The sequence below is a fragment of the Rosa chinensis genome, unplaced genomic scaffold (genome assembly GCF_002994745.2).
Source record: "Rosa chinensis cultivar Old Blush unplaced genomic scaffold, RchiOBHm-V2 RchiOBHmChr0c44, whole genome shotgun sequence".
Lineage (NCBI taxonomy): Eukaryota > Viridiplantae > Streptophyta > Magnoliopsida > Rosales > Rosaceae > Rosa > Rosa chinensis.
In genome coordinates this window covers 19,892-36,570 of record NW_020126851.1, presented here as the reverse complement: position 1 = coordinate 36,570, position 16,679 = coordinate 19,892, and the positions used below count along the sequence as shown (strand labels likewise).

The window sequence follows — 16,679 nt, the reverse complement described above, 5'->3', positions numbered from 1 at the left end:
AATTCCGTAACGTTTGTCCGCGCATGGTGCCGCTCCCCTTAGGGAAGTTTGCTTGTGCAAAGCGTTGACCGCTATGTTGGGCACCTTATTCATGGCAGATCGGCCTAATTTTTTACACAATACCTAATTACCTATCAATGTTGTATAAACATATGAGAATTTCAGATTGGTCGATTTCCATTTCAGAATTTTTGGATCACATATAATCCTTATATGCCTATTAATGTAGTATAACTCGTTTATTAGGCTTGTTATCCTCCATGAGCAAAATGGGGGACGAAATGGAATTTTTTAAAATGCACCGTTGGATGTCGTCCGTATATGAATATATGGTAGTGGTAAAATTTCAGTGACTTCCACCTTCGGTTGGATCTCTATCGACCCGGTCAACTCCATACCCTAAATAAAACCTAACACAAATATGCTCATAACCGAGAATTTGCAATTTTTTTTTTTGATCTATCAGCTCCCACACTCTCATGGGGAGGGGGTCTATCACCTGCTGTCAAAATACGGGGATGTTTGTCCGCAAAAGGTGCCGCTCCCCTTACGGAAGTTTGCTTATACAAAGTGTTGACCGCTCCGTTTGGTGCCTTATTTAATGCAGATCGGCATAATTTTTTTACACAATACCTACTATTTTGTATATGCATATGGGCATTGTCATGTTATAAGTTACAAGTGTGTGTGTGTGTGTATTAAATATGTTCAATAAAAAACAATGAGTCTTTTATTACCAATATATACCATTAAGCCATATTTTGAGAAGAAAAAAATAATGTTTTTTTTGTTAAACAAAATAAGGCCCTTTTTTGGCCCATTTCGGCCCTATTTGACCCTATTCGAGGGCCGGCCCGACCCGGCCCTTTCGGCCCTAACGGATCGGGCTTTTCGGGCGGGTAAGGGTTAGCATATTTAAGCCCTGGCCCGACCCTACCCGGCCCTAAATTTTGTTGACTTTGACTATGCCCGGCCCGGCCCTACCCTAAGCCCTAAAATTTAGGGTAGGGCCGGCCCTAGCCCGGCCCATGATGACCCCTAGAATGACCAAAGTGATATGCGATGATATAGTTCGATGACCAAAATGAAGTTTTTAAAAGTTGGATGACCAAAGTGTCGAGCGAGCCATAGTTTGATGACCAAAGTCATATTTCTGCCGTCTAGATAATTTATAATTTTGATAGAGATTTTATGAATATGTTAAGGAAAACATTCTAAGTTATAACTTAATATAAAAATAAGTTACATCAATAACTGATAATGTTTTGTGAGAACACTCATTTACAAATAAAAGATTTATGTCACTGTATAAATAGTACTCAGTTTTCTAATATAAAATTTATAAAAAGAATAAAATAAAATTAAGTTGGCCGGTAGAATTTTAGCAGCAAGGATGAGGCTGGTTTTATCGATTGTTGATGCAATTATTAGTTAAGACTCGTACTATTTTGCCCTACATGTCACAGTTGCAAGGTACAAATCATTACGTCACCTTTAAGATTTCTGGAAAATTTTTCTATGCACCGGCGGTGCAAGTGAATTAGCATATCAACTCTCAGTTGTTAATATTTATGGACAATCTCTTTTTCAACAAAAAAAGTACTTAATGTTATCTAACATTCTATTCCTGTTGGTGCTATATGCCGATGCACTAAATACTCTCTCAAGATTTCGAGGCTCGAAGGCGAACCAAATTAACAAACCCTAGTGTACATTCACATGTCTACCCTTTTAATGGTCAAATTGAGCTTGAGAAATACTATTGAAGCCCGATGAATGAAGATTTGGTCCAATTGGTCAATAGTCTGTACGAACTGCGAGGCCCATACAACCTAACGTATTCTTGGTATGCAGCAATTTGTAGTTTCACAGCAAATATGGTTTTGTCTTGGCAATTGAAGATCTTCAGTCCAACTGTCTAAAAATTAAACTAAAGAAAAACCTGTCTATTTACGGTGATGGTGATGGTGATGACTGATGAGTAGGTAGAGAGGAATAACACCAAGAAAACTGAGCTCTGAGCTCGTTCTCCATCAATTACATCCCTTTCGTTTCTGATCCGTTCTCAGTTGCATCGATGCATGTATAATCCCAGACGCATGCAACTTAATGCCCTTGGTTGGAGTAGTACGCGTGCTGCTTTCTTCCAAAGCTCTAAAAACGGACAAGTCCACCGACATAAACATATCACTGAACAAGAAACCTTGCTCTTAAGGAGGTTAGGTCGATCTTGAAAATGAAATGATCAGAGACAAACGTCTTGATCGAAAGTAAAGAGATGGAGGTTCAAATTTTGAAAACCTAAAATGATGAGAAGCAACGCATCCAATGTAAACATAAAGGCTATCGATCTTCAGTAAATATACATATCAAAGTACAAAGCGCTGCAATAAGCAAGCCTTTAATTTTATTTTCTTCTTTTGTAAACCATGGCTAGTCTCAACAGACTCACGCTTTGTACAGAAGAAGAAACCAACATCAATGTCTTTGCCATGGTGATAATTAATGACTCCCCTTTATAATCACCACAAGCACTGCTACTACAATATCATGTATTTCCATAGCTAGTTCTCTTAAACTCTCAAAGCTATGGCACCGCCGGTGAGAATCATGCACCCAGTTCTCGGCAACGACACCAACTCTTCCAATGCTATGTTGAAGATCTGCTATGAGTATAGCTTCAACCCTGACAACGGGACATTCGAAGACATCAAGGACTACATCAGACACGCTACATATGCCAACGGCAAGCTCCGCACTGCAGCGGGAAGGCTGGATGCAGAGTACTTCACCAACACCACAGCGAGGTATTGTTCATTCCGAGCCAGGACTGCTTTCGATGTGCTGGTCGGCTACGAGCTTAGGGCTCGAACTACTTGGAGAGGCTCATTGTCATTCTGCGGTACGAAGGAGCAAAATGCAGCGTTGGGGACTGCGGCGGATGTGGCAGAAGTTGTCTGGTTTGAGGGTAACGCAAATGACGAACGCGGCGAAGTTGGAGTGGAATTTCCGGCCAGTTTTCTGATATGCTACAGGGAGGTTTACCCGACGCTCCTTGCTGTGGAGGCCTCGTACGAGCTCAGTTGTTTCAATACAGTGGATGTGGAAAATCCGGAGGAGATGCACTTTCTTTGCAGGTATCTGAGAACATTTGACTGGCTATTTACCGTGAGAATAACAGGTGAACAAACTGCTATGGAAAGGCGTCATATAAATGACATTGCGAAGTCTGAATATGTTACTGTGGAGAATTATGATGGATCATCGGATGAATCTTCGAATGATGATGGTGACTAAAGGTAAACTCTTTCACTAATCGAGGTTAATTAGGTCATTAGACAATATTCTTCCATCGGACCCCAAATAATTCCTGTTTCTTTTTTGTGAAAGCTTAGGACTGCACTGCTTGCGTCCAGTGGCATAGGGATGCACAGCCACAGACTCGGTACTATTGAAGAGGAGTGATAGCGACGAGCTGATGTTGCTTTTATGAGTTTATCTTTCTGTCTGTCTAGTTATTTATAATTAATGTATGGGTAGTTTGTTTATGGTATCGATCTGTCTTTAGATTATCTAGCTATTATGGGATAGTTTCGTTATGGTATTTGTCTCTGGACACTTATATTTGTTATGGGCTTGTTGATCAATGAATGCATGTACGTTATTTTGTATCATTTGTTCAGTCTATCTATTTGAAGTTTGTATTGAAGAGGAAATAAGGCTCTGTTTATAAATTATATTGCTGTTACAATAATGTTATTTTGGTGATAATTTTGCCAATGATAACCCACTCAAAAAAAAAAAAAAAAAAAAACAGGAAACAAAGCACTGTTATTGGACGGTGTCCTAAGGGCAACGTTCGTTGTAGCTTAATTAGGGAAGGAGATTTGGGTGCTGATGAAGTTTAGTTACTTAACAACCAAGGTAATTACCAAGTACAGCTCCGCTCCTCGAGCTCAAGTAGTGGACATACCATTTCTCAGTTTCCTAAATAGTAACTAGTGAGCACTGTATACGTTATTAGTAATTAGTATTTGTAGGAAGAAGACTAGCTAGTAAGCATTGTAACAAATTAGTGAAATTACCAAGAGATAAATACCGGAAAAAAACCTATAACATGTAACATACTCTTTTTTTTCACGACCTATAGCATATAACATATTCAATTACCAGTTGAGAAATTTTATATACACATCCCAATCTATTTAATACACACTCCTATTTATTTATTTTTATACTTTTCTCCCTAAACTTCTACTTTACGACTCTTCAATATATACAATTGTACCTCTCCATATATGTTCTTTTCTGTAACACAATAATTTGCAGAAATCGTTGGAACAATTTTTTTTTTTCACCATTCAAAAAACCTCATGAAGAAATTAATTTGAGAATGGATTAATGTTTCAATACTGCTTACATCTACAATAACAAAGCCAATAACTTTGCCATGTAATGATATTTTATTTTCCAGCGCCAATTAAAAGAATGAAATGATCTACAATCTATATATGTAGCATAGAATTTTATTAGTTTGTGTTGAAGATGCAAATAAAGTGCAATGGATTAGACAGAAGACAAAATCCTTGTGAAATTGAGTACATATTCATTACATAATAGAAGAAAAGCAAATAGACTGCAATTGTCATTGGATAGCATGGGCATATGATATTGTTTAAAATTCTCAAATCAAGGTTTGTGCTTTTGTCATTCTTCAACTCATATCTCTCGATTTGGTTTTCTTTTTTAGTTGCTGCAAGGGTAATATAGGGATTCATTTTTTCCAAAAACAAAGATAATATTTGGATGTGTATTAAGTAGATTGAGGTGTGTATTTAAAACTACTCTTACCGGTTTTGTTCGGTGCACCCTAAAAAAGAGAAGTCTGTTTCCGGCCAGTTCGAATCTGGATCTTGAGTTGAGCCATATCTTGAGGTTCATGCTTAATTGACACGCATATATGGTGAAAGCATTCATCTTAGGAAGGTTTTGAGGTTTTGGCTTAGCTAGGTTAATCTTTTGAAGTTTGGCTGTAAGTATTAACACTTTTCAGCTATATTGCCATAATATCACTTACTAGAGCTTACCCATTTGGTGCCAAACCAATTTCGTCACTTGTCCTGAAATTTTTTTTGACTGGCTGTCCCCAAAATTTTATCACCCAAGAGATGGGTGACAAACATCACCTATACTACATCATTGATGAAAACCCAAGTTCGTCGAACTAGATTTATCACCTCATCCCTCATCTTTAGTACGTATATATTCTGCTCCAAATTTTGACTTCATATATGGTGCCAATATATCTTTCATCCACAAAATATCTATTCAGACCTCCCACTAATTACAAGGACAGGAAGACCCTAGTACACATTCTAATCCTCATTGTCCTTCCCCTGCTAATTCTCATCAGTAGCATCATCTTCATCACTACTGTTGACATGTCTTTGGGCCTTGAGAGTAGAAACCAGCCTTGCAGCAACACAATGCTCAAAAGTCAACTGGTGTTGGAGCGTAGAGGATGCAAGAAAGAGGAACAAAAGGTGTCCTTTTGAGGATCATTGCAGAATGTATAATTGCTTCTTCAACTCCTTATTCATTTTCTGCGGAGTAGATAACATGTTTAAAGTAAGAACATTCATACAAAGAATATTCTCCAGCATAGCAAGATACCACTCAATACAAGCCTGTTTGAGTTGCCTCATCAATTCAGATACCATATGCATAAATTTCACCAAGACAATACAATGAATCATCACAAGAGACAGACATGTCCATCTATATGCAAGAGACTCTGTCTCGATTGACCTAATATTGATTTCTCCCACATCTCTGCTTCCAGCATTTCACAAAAGAATACACGGGCATCAAGTGATAGAAACCGCATTTCTTGTCTATTTAAAAGATGCGTAACACAGGTAGAGACCAAGAAAGAGGCACAAATATTGTTCTGCAATTGTATCATTTGCCAAATAGTGAACCAACACACGCATACGCCAGTCACCTCACCAATTGAGATACCACATGCAGTGTATTACTAAGACAAAACAAATAAATGATGTAGCCAAGAACCAAAGTGGAAACATAATAAACATACAAGAGTTGCAAATTCTCAGCAAAACTACTCATATTTTCATCTTAAGCTAAAGTATCAACTGGTCTCAGACCGACAACAACTTGCTGCATAAATTTACTGTCAACAAATAAAGTAGCGCCTATATCTACTACACTCTGGCAATTGTGAACCGATTCCTTTGAGACAATTCCACAGTTACGTTTATGAACCAAACTAATTAGATGTGGGTTAGAGCAAGTGGTATCAAGGATGAGTATAGAACTATAGATATATAGAAAATGCTTGCATAAACAGGCAAGCTTGCTGTATCCTCACTAAAGCAAAAGTCCCTGTATGTAGAACAGCCCATATAACAAGAAATGGGGATCATTATCCAAAGAAAAAAGATAGGGAAAGGAACACTAGACTGTTCTTTTCTTTCTTTTAAGGAAAGAAACATGAGTATCATGGAGCAGCTTATTAGGAAGATTTTGAACCACACCTTACTGTTGAGCGGTTCAAAAGCATAATTAGCGAACCAGGACAATGGTTTTCATCTAAGCAGTCACATCAATATGAAAGGCCAGCTTCGTGTTTACAAGCTTAGCTGTAATGAAGGAGCAATAATTTTACGATGATCAGAAGGACTTCATTAGACCTCTTTAATTTGCAGCAAAAGCACTGACATCAAGAAGCAACCAATTGCCATCACAAGGACAAAAGGTAGTCTGTTGCAGTCTTCAGGTTCCATGACGGATCTCTTCAAAATTATGAAAATTATAACTAAAGGTATCCCGGCCAGCTATGAAGTTAATGAAAATTTATAAGCATTCACCTATTTACCTTAGCATTGCAGAAATTGAAACAGCATAACAGATTCCCTTCGTTTTTACTACATGGTTATCCCTATCTTTCTTGCTTTTTCTCAATAACCAAAGGCAATTAACAATGGTCCTAGGACTAGGAGATACCTATCACCATACATGGGAGGTACACATTTTCATATTAAATGGTTTTTTTTTTTTTTTTATCAATCTAGAATCTTGAATAGCTAGGGATAGCATTAAAACATTTATTTTCATAGAAAGAATGGAGTAACGAGCATATGAACAACCACAGAAACTCAACCGTTCTACCTAAAGCTAGCTGCTCCACAGGCACCTCTGTGCTTAACTAAGACGCTTGAGGGGATGGGCATCAGGGCTTAGAAGTTTAGAGCATAAATTAATGCGTTTAATCATCCTATAGAGTTGTTCACCAGAAATTAAAACCCAACAAAAACCCATAATGCTATGAACTTAGAACTTACATTGAAAACTAGAGCGAGGTCCCAATGACACCAAATCTGAGTCATCGTCACAAAGAAGCTGATCGAACACCGTTCCCGACGAAATCGAAATAGTATATGGAATGGCGGCGGCGCGTGGAGAAACTCCTGCGACGGCAACACTATGAATTTGAGGGCTTCTGTAGATCGGAGCCTACCGGGGTTCCTTTGGAGCTCTAGAAAAGCTCCGATCATTCTCAACCCGCCTTTCATCGACCCAAAAAAAAAAAAAAATAATAATAATAATAATAACTGCAGCAATATATTATATACTTTTGGGTCAGACTGGGCTCATAAACTCACTGATCAAGTACAACAGTGACGATCTGTGGCCAAAACGGTGAGTATAACCAGTAATCTTTCTCAACAAGGATAATCAAGTAGTTCACCGCTACTCTGTATTGCATAGAAATAAGCTATATTTTCTGTATTGCAATTCCTGTTCTTTAGTGGAGGTTCATGCTGTTTACAACGAGAAATATAAAGAGTAACAAACACAACAAGCATATAGAGCGAGCCAGCTTGATCAAATGTCTAACTAATCGTATCACAAATTCACAATGTTAAACACCGAAAGAAGGATTGTGAGTATGGTGTTAGCTAATTTGGTGGATCGAGAGAGATGTCGAGGCCGAACTCCACTTTTGCAGTATGGTGAATCTCAGCCTTCTGATAACGTCGGTTGTTATCGATGTAGACTCGGAAGGTTTTGCCCCTCTTGGCGAATTCTGCTCGTAACTCCTCATCGCTACTCACACTCACAATCGGAAGAGGCTTGTTCATGATGTAATCCTCTCTGCCAGCTCTGATATTCATCAGCATCAGCTCGTTCCTGACGGATGCGTACTCCTCATCGGTGAATGCCTGGCTCACTTTGTAAACGTGCTGCTCGGAGGGATCATTCTCCGCCGCAACTCTGTCCACCCACGATTTCATCACTTCTGGAGTGTCTACGTTGTGCTGCACCACCTGACGCCGATTGCGATTGTTGTCCGCCATGTCTAGAGAATCGAGCTGCTTGGGAAACGAGGAGGGTGTTGTAATTGGATAAGGCTTCTTCTTGATTTATCGCCAAGATTTCAACTTGAATTCCACGTAATTGGATAAGGCTTTTCGGAGTAATCGGATAAGGCTTTTCGGAGTAATCGGATAAGGCTTCTTGCTAGCTTCATCGGCAAGATTTCAAACTTGTATTTCAAGTAATTGGATTAGGCTTCTAGAATCACCGGGTTCGTTATTGAAATATCCATACAAGCAGAGGCAAATTGTCAATTAACAATCTTGGAAAATTTTGTGACCTCTTTGGATCAATTTCCAACCTTAATGGTAATAACTAAATATTATGAAACTCAATTCTAATTAGTATTATTTATCGAATAAACTTTTGTAACTTCTCTGGTTAAGTACCCATTTTTTCGGTAAATATTAGGAAACACAATTCTAATCAACTATGCTCACTGTTACGAATCAGGATAATGCCTGCCAATTGGTCGTTTATCATTACTGCTCATAACAAATTGTTTTTTTCCCATCTAGAATGCTCAGCAAGAAGATTGAAAATCTACATTGCTTCAACGCTTTAATTATAATTGCTCTTCAGATATAGTAGCACATATAGATTTTTTTTTTTTTTTTTTTTTTTATTTAGCATATATATAGGCTAGCTACTTCATTCTAGAGGTGTCATTATTATTATTATTTTTTTCTTTAGCTGTAAAACAAAACATGTGAATCAGATACAAATAATTACGCAAGATAAAGGTCCGAATTTCCTATTTCTTGTTTAGATTTCAAATAAACAATTAAAAATCAACACAATTGCAAACATGATAAATCGAATTCTTTAAATCTAGTACTTGCCTTCCACGCCAAGATTTCCTTATATCTTAGATCTGTGAAATTGAAAGCCTAGTCACTGATTTGGTAGGTTTTAAAGTGCTCAGACATAAGGAATAGGAAGATTGCAAGATTTTATTAGAGTCTGATTTGGAAGGTTTCCTCAGACAATAAGGAAGGTCTAATCTTCATATAGCCTATATAAAAGAGGGACTCCCTACTCTTTTGACATAATATACCCACAGAAGTCGAACCAAGTTTTTGTTTAAGCATGGCAGCAACCGCAACCTCCGGGGCAAGCCAAACGATACGGGGTGTCAAAATACCGTAGAGGAGAAGCTCAAGTTTGTGACCTCGGAATCTGAAGGTATAGAGCGATAATGAGCTTCGACGATATGTGCCTTAAAGAAGAGCTCCTCCGAGGCATCTACAACCATGGCTTTGAGAAGCCCTCAGCTATCCAGCAACGGGCCATCAGACCCATTATTGAGCGCAGGGATGTTATCGCCCAGGCGCAGTCCGGTACCGGAAAGACATCAATGATTGCACTCGCCGCTTGCCAAATGGTTGACACCGCCTCCAGAGAGTATGATATCCTTTTCTACCTAAAGTTTTTTGTTTTAGTTTTATTGGAGTGGTTTACTCTTTTATTTACTTTACTACTAGGGTTAGGGTTACCGCTAGGTCTGTTTCTTTGCATGATGATTTGTCGTTTGATCGAATTTTACTTAATTTGATATCTAGGTTTAGGGTTATCGCTAATTACGGCTTATTTGTCAAGTACGTGCCTAACTATTTACGTTGTATTCTAGGGTTCAGGCATTGATACTTTCTCCAACGAGGGAATTGGCGGCCCAGACAGAGAAAGTGATATTGGCAATTGGAAATTACCTAAATATTCAAGTACATTCATGCATAGGAGGCAAAAGCTTGGGTGAAGATATTAGAAGGCTAGAGAACGGAGTTCATGTGGTGTCTGGAACTCCCGGTAGAGTCTGTGACATGCTCGACAGGAAAACTCTACGTCCTCGACAAATTAATTATTAATTCTCGATGAATCTGATGAAATGTTGAGCAGAGGCTTCAAGGATCAGATTTACAACGTCTACCGCTATCTTTCGCATGAAGTCCAAGTATGCTTGATTTCTGCCACACTTCCAAATGAAATTCTCGAGATGACTAAACTATTCATGACTGATCCCGTAAGGATCTTGGTCAAGCGTGATGAGCTGACTTTACAGGTACGTATATATAATTTATAATTATGTTGCTTGATATATATGATGCTGCCTTCAAGTTTGAAATATATGTGAATATTAATTGTGTATTTCTAACTGCAGGGAATCAAGCAATTTTTTGTTTCAGTTGAAAGAGAAGATTGGAAGTTTGATACTCTCTGTGATCTCTATGATACCCTTACGATTACACAAGCTGTTGTTTTCTGCAACATAAAGCGAAAGGTCGATTGGCTCAGCGAAAAGTTGCGGAGCAATAACTTCACTGTGTCTTCATGCATGGAGACATGCCTCAGAAAGAGAGAGATGCTATAATGAAAGACTTTAAGAACAGTGAATCACGAATCCTCATCACAACAGATGTTTGGGCTCGAGGCATCGATGTTCAACACGTTTCGTTGGTTATCAACTATGATCTTCCAAACAATCGAGAGCTGTACATTCATAGAATTGGTCGTTCGGGTCGTTTTGGACGCAAAGGTGTGGCAATCAACTTTGTCAAGAACGATGATATCAGGATTTTAAGAGACATTGAACAGTACTACAGTACCCAGATTGATGAGATGCCCATGAATGTGGCTGATTGAATATGAGGTAGAGGTTGCAATCAGTACATTAAAGTCTGTTTATTTTGACTGATATCTTGACGACGTCCTTATTGTGTGCAACTCTTTTTTTCTTTTCTTTTTTTGAGTAAAACTATTTAGGAATTTTCATTGATATAAAAAAGAGGTCAGAATGACCATCACATATTCTTCCGCTACCATCTACACAACTTCTTGTCTATGTGGTGAAACACCACGGTAATACATAGGACGTGTCTTGCTCACTTATTTAAAGTAAGCTTATTCAACTATGAACCAATGCTACATAATTCGGTTCGGGGGCGAATCTGTAGTTCTGTTGAAATCGCAGGGAATCTTGTTAACCAATACGCAATTTACAAAAGCAAACAAAACTAAATTTCAAGCAAATAGATAACAGAAGATTCGAGGAGGCACCACACAAGAGGCCACAAGTCTCTCGTGGTTGTTCCATGGCGGCCGCAGCTCGGGCTTTCACTCTCTCTCGCCTCACCGACCTGTCACTCAAGCCCGCCTCTGCCTCCCGTTTCCCGCCACCACTCCTCGCTCGCCCATTACTCCCCTCATTCCGCGCCCAACGGCGTCGTTTGGCCTGCTCGGCTTCCACAATCCGATGCCTCATCTCCGGCGTCGACGGCGGCGGCGGTGTGTCCGACGAGTTCGTCTCGACGCGGAAGTCCGGCTTCGACCGCGGATTCTCCGTTATCGCCAATATGCTGAAGCGGATTGAGCCGCTTGACAGCTCCGTCATCTCCAAAGGCGTTTCGGATTCCGCTAAGGACTCGATGAAGCAGACCATCTCTACTATGCTGGGATTGCTGCGTCCGATCAGTTCTCCGTCACCGTTAGGGTTTGCAGAGCTCCCTTGATCGCCTCCTCGCTCTTCCATAATCACCGGGTAAATTTACATTTGAATCCGTTTCTGAATTTTCGAGATTTTTAGAGTTCGAATTGTATTGAATTGAATGGTTCGGGTAAATTTACATTTGAATCCGTTCCAATTTTCGAGATTTTAGAGTTTGAAATTGTAGTGAATTGAAGTGGTTTGGATTATGGATCAGGTATACACTGTGGAACGCGGAGTATCGGATATCATTGATGAGGAATTTTGACATTTCTACAGAGAATTCTGTGGCTTTGGATGGGTCGAAGATCGATGGGAGTTCGGAGACGGGGATAGTGAGGAAAGGGATAGCGAGAATGGATTTGGGGCGAGTAATCAATACCTGGGCTCAACAAGTCCTCAAGTTTTCGGGATTTGTCTCCGGAGGCTTTGAATTACATCCAGAGGTTGCAATCAGAGTTAACTAATGTTAAGGAGGTGAGCCTTTTCTCTCAAACCTTCATACTTGTTTGATTTCAAGTTTGGACGACTTGTTTGTTAGCTGTCTCTAGTTAGAGTGCATGATCAAAGTTTGTGTTTCCTTCTTTTGTGAGATTTCAAGTTTTAGCTTTTTCAGCCTTTTCATCTTCTTTTGTGGGTTCAAGTTTGGATGACATTGTTGGTTAGAATTTAGAAAGCATGATCAAAGCTTCTTTTTGGCTATCTTTTGTGAGCTTCCAAAGTTTTAGTTTTTTTCTTTGTAATGCACTTCTTTTTGTCCCTCGTATATGAAATGCACGTCGTTGAAGCTTTTGATTAGGGGCCATTAATTCCACCCGTTGATTTACGCCCAGATTTCTCCCAGAATTTGAGGAAGATTTAGTTAAAGCGAATATAGAGAATGTTCTAGATTCTGCTGGCGAACTTTGTGATACTGTAGGAACTTCACGAGATTACCTAGCGAAGGTTCTTTTCTGGTAAGGACTTTACCATTGTTCTTCTTCCCTTTAGAAAGGGGATTGAAATCTACACTCCTATTTTACAATTCATCCTCTTTGAGTTGAAAAAACTAATGAAAGAAGGCTTTTAGAGTAGGGGGTAATGTATTTTAAAATGGGGAAGTGTTGATTTCACTCCCGTTTCTAAATTGGTTTCTGGAATTGTGCATGTGGACATAAGCAGAGGCACATGCTCCACATTGTCACCATGTGCATTTTGTTCATTCCTACTATTTGATCTAATTTCCTTCAGGCTCTAAGGTTGACTAATTTTTCCTCTTACTATTGGCAGGTGTATGTTATTAGGTCATCATTTGAGAGGCTTGGAGAACAGATTACATTTGAGTTGTGTTGTTGGATTGTTGTAAAGAGAGGAAAGATAGAACGGGTGTATATTCTTCATGTTCATCTATATGAACCTTTTTGGTTTTCATGCTCATCTGTATTACTATTCTTTTCTATCAAATGAAAAGCTTCTTAGGAGTACCACCTTAATAATCGATTCATGTTATAGTCTGGACTGTCAATTGAAATTTTGCAGACCTCTTTCAAGTTTCAACAGTTCACCCAAATTTTTGAAGTTGCAGCTCTGCTGTTACGATTTACGAAAGGATGCTTAACAAGTTAACAGGAGATCACACTCCCTGTTAAAGTGTGGTTAACGGTGGTCTATTGAAAGTAGGGGTAATGGTGTCCATGTCTAGGGAGACTAACGGTACTAATGTCTGTCATGCGAGCAATGCTAACAGTGTCTATTCAAGTGAGGTTAAGCACACTAAAAAAATGTCGTATGCTTGTCCAACCCTGCGGAAACGATATGGGAACTTTGGACTATAAAAAATAAAATTAAAAATTAAAAAAAGTTTGAAACCATTAAACAAAGCACACCGAACATGTCATATGCTTGTCCATTCCTGTGGAAATCAACACCGGAACTTTTGCTCAGAAAACGACCAAGGTTTTACTCAAAACTATGAATTATAGCACACATTATTTGGTCAAAATCGTGTGTTAAATCATGATTTGTAGACAAGTTTAGAATGCCAGTCAAAAATCGAAAAAAAATAAAAAATTCAAAGTAAAAAGTCGGGTCGAGATTTTTGAGGTCTGTCAAATGAAACACAATTTAAAAATCATGCTTCATCAAGGGTGAGATTATGCATGCTTGAGCTTAATCAATACTTGATTATCTACTCTACGGCTCTCGTCCTGCTCTCGATCGATTAGTGGAAAAAGTCCCTCAACATAAACCCCAACACCATTACCTCCTAAGGTGGTATCACGAATTGGAAGGTTCCTAAAACTTTCTTCTTTGAAGTCGTACATAACAAATGAACTTCCACACACCATCAAATCATGAGATTTTGTAGAGAAACCAAAATGTGACAATTGGTGATATGGCATGGAGACCCTCATTCTAGTCCAAGACTCGCTCACCCCATATTCTTTCATGACCCAAAACTCATTGAATGTTTGATCAATACCAGCGAGCGTTATACATAGGCAATCTCTAAACACTCCCAGGTTTGCTAAACAAGTATCACCGATGGGTGGGAGTCGAATTTCGCGAACCTCCTCCTCTGCTAATAGAAAAGATACAATCACCGAAGAGGATCGATCTCCAACTGTCGTTGCCGACCAATGAATAGCTCCATTCAGAAAAATCCCCTGAAACCAATAAGCATGGTAGGGAGAGAAGCACTCGATCTTTCGCCAAGAATCAGTTTTCAGTGTATAGACACTAAATACGATTACATTGATATCAGAATAGACCTGCCCGTTAACCACCTTGTACTCATTGGTGGAGGAATCAAATCCAAATCCACATAAGCTCAAGCAAAAGGGCCTCACAGGTCTCCATGATGGTGTCTTTGGTACTTTCTTCATCTCCCTGGTTGCAGGGTTAACCAAATAAAACCCACGCCTCATATCGCACAACAACAAGTTATTGCAGGAGTAGATGAAGTATATGGGTCTACGTCCTTCTGCAGAAACAAAATCGAGCTCGGTGGCTGGTATCAAACCATCATGATTATTATCTGCATGAACATGGCGATTCTTAAGAACCAGTGCATTGTCATTATCCTCTCGTTATAGTTATGGTTGAGGAACTGGTCTAGGTCCAAAGAGTAAAGGTAATGTAGTGCCACGTTAAATATGACTCTTCGTCTCCGAAAGAATACCTCTTTATCCTCGAGGGCTTTCTTGGCTTGCAGTGCAATGAACTTGGTGTTGGAGATTAGAGAACGCCAAGGCTTTGATACGCACCTGAAGCGGCTAAGGACTTCACTGATAGCCTTGAAAGAATCTCAACTATGATCTCGGCTGGAAGGGGGAATTGGTGCCCCGTCAGCTCGCCATTGTGTTCCATCTATTGTGTTCTTTAATCTTTGCGCTACAGAACCTTAAGAGAGATTTGTAACGCTTTAGAAAGCGGATGTGGGTTTTTATAGTTGAAGTCCTAATTATATGCGGAACTGGATATCCAAGTCAGAAAGGGATATGATTGTGTTTCTCTATCCTTATCAATTTATATTAGAAATTCATCATTCACACATCATCCACTTAATTAGAGTAGGGGGATATATGATGGTTTGGTTTCCATTCAATACAAATTAGTGGCATCCAAATAGCTAGTTAGGACCTATAAATATTGGTATCATTTGCAGGCTTAGCAAAATCATAGTAGTATAATCAACTTGACAATAAAAAATGCACACAAGGTTGTCAAAAACAAATGGGCTTTAACGTACGTGTCATGTCAACATAAAAGATAAATATAATAAAATTTCACTATTATCTGCTACTGGCCTACTGCTAGTGACCTCTAGCTCATGGTAAATCAGCCACATTCATGGGCATGGCATCTCGTCAATCTGGGTACTGTAGTACTGTTCAATGTCTCTTAGGATCCTGATATCATCTTTCTTGACAAAGTTTATTGCCACACCCTTTCATCCAAATTGACCCGAACGACCAATCCTCTGTATGTATAGCTCTCGATTATTTGGAAGATCGTAGTTGATAACCAGCGAAACCTGCTGAACATCGATGCCCTGAGCCCAAACATCAGTTGTGATGAGGACTCGTGAAAGACCTTTCTGAAACTCTTTCATAATAGCATCTCTCTCCTTCTGAGGCATGTCTCCATGCATTGCAAACACAGAAAAGTTACTAGTCCGCATCTTTTTAGTAAGCCAGTCCACTTTTCGCCTTGTGTTGCAGAAAATAACAGCTTGTGTGATCGTAAGGGTATCATAGAGATCGCACAGAGTATCAAACTTCTAATCTTCTTTTTCAACTGCAACGAAAAATTGCTTGATTCCCTGCGCCATGACCACACACATTTAGTACACAATATTGCATTCGAATAGCTAATGCATCATCATCAAAAATTTGAAACAACATTATTCCTCGTGTATATTAACTTACCTCCAAAGTCAGCTCGTCACGTTTAACCAGGATCCTTATAGGATCGGTCATGAACTTGTTGGTCATCTCCAAAATTTCATTAGGGAGCGTCGTGGAGATCAAGCAAACTTGTAGGGTATCTTGTAGATGTCTGTAGGTCTCCATGATGGTGTCTTTGGTACTTTCTTCATCTCCCTGGTTGCAGGGTTAACCAAATAAAACCCATACCTCATATAGCACAACAACAAGTTATTGCAGGAGTAGATGAAGTATATGGGTCTACGTCCTTCTGCAGAAACAAAATCGAGCTCGGTGGCTGGTATCAAACCATCATGATTATTATCTGCATGAACATGGCGATTCTTAAGAACCAGTGCATTGTCATCATCATCGTTATAGTTATGGTTGAG

At 39.2% G+C, this 16,679-nt stretch overlaps 1 protein-coding gene and 3 pseudogenes across 1 annotated transcript; 2 read left to right on the top strand and 2 right to left on the bottom strand.

Moving 5' to 3' along the window:
• Positions 1 to 9,583: 9,583 nt before the first annotated feature.
• LOC112181428 lies at positions 9,584 to 11,040 on the top strand (annotated as a pseudogene).
• A 449-nt stretch (positions 11,041 to 11,489) lies between these two features.
• On the top strand, positions 11,490 to 13,297 carry LOC112181423 (annotated as a pseudogene).
• Positions 13,298 to 14,013: 716 nt separating this feature from the next.
• LOC112181425 (F-box/kelch-repeat protein At3g06240) lies at positions 14,014 to 14,787 on the bottom strand. Its single transcript, XM_024319770.2, has one exon. It carries the CDS (start codon positions 14,785 to 14,787, stop codon positions 14,014 to 14,016), a length of 774 nt encoding a protein of 257 aa, XP_024175538.1.
• Positions 14,788 to 15,710: 923 nt separating this feature from the next.
• LOC112181432 lies at positions 15,711 to 16,449 on the bottom strand (annotated as a pseudogene).
• Between the last annotated feature and the right edge of the window lie 230 nt (positions 16,450 to 16,679).

What these genes read in the sequence shown, in the direction of transcription:
- LOC112181425 (XM_024319770.2), bottom strand. Translation starts at nt 14,787, where the DNA reads ATGAGGCGTGGGTTTTATTTGGTTAACCCTGCAACCAGGGAGATGAAG.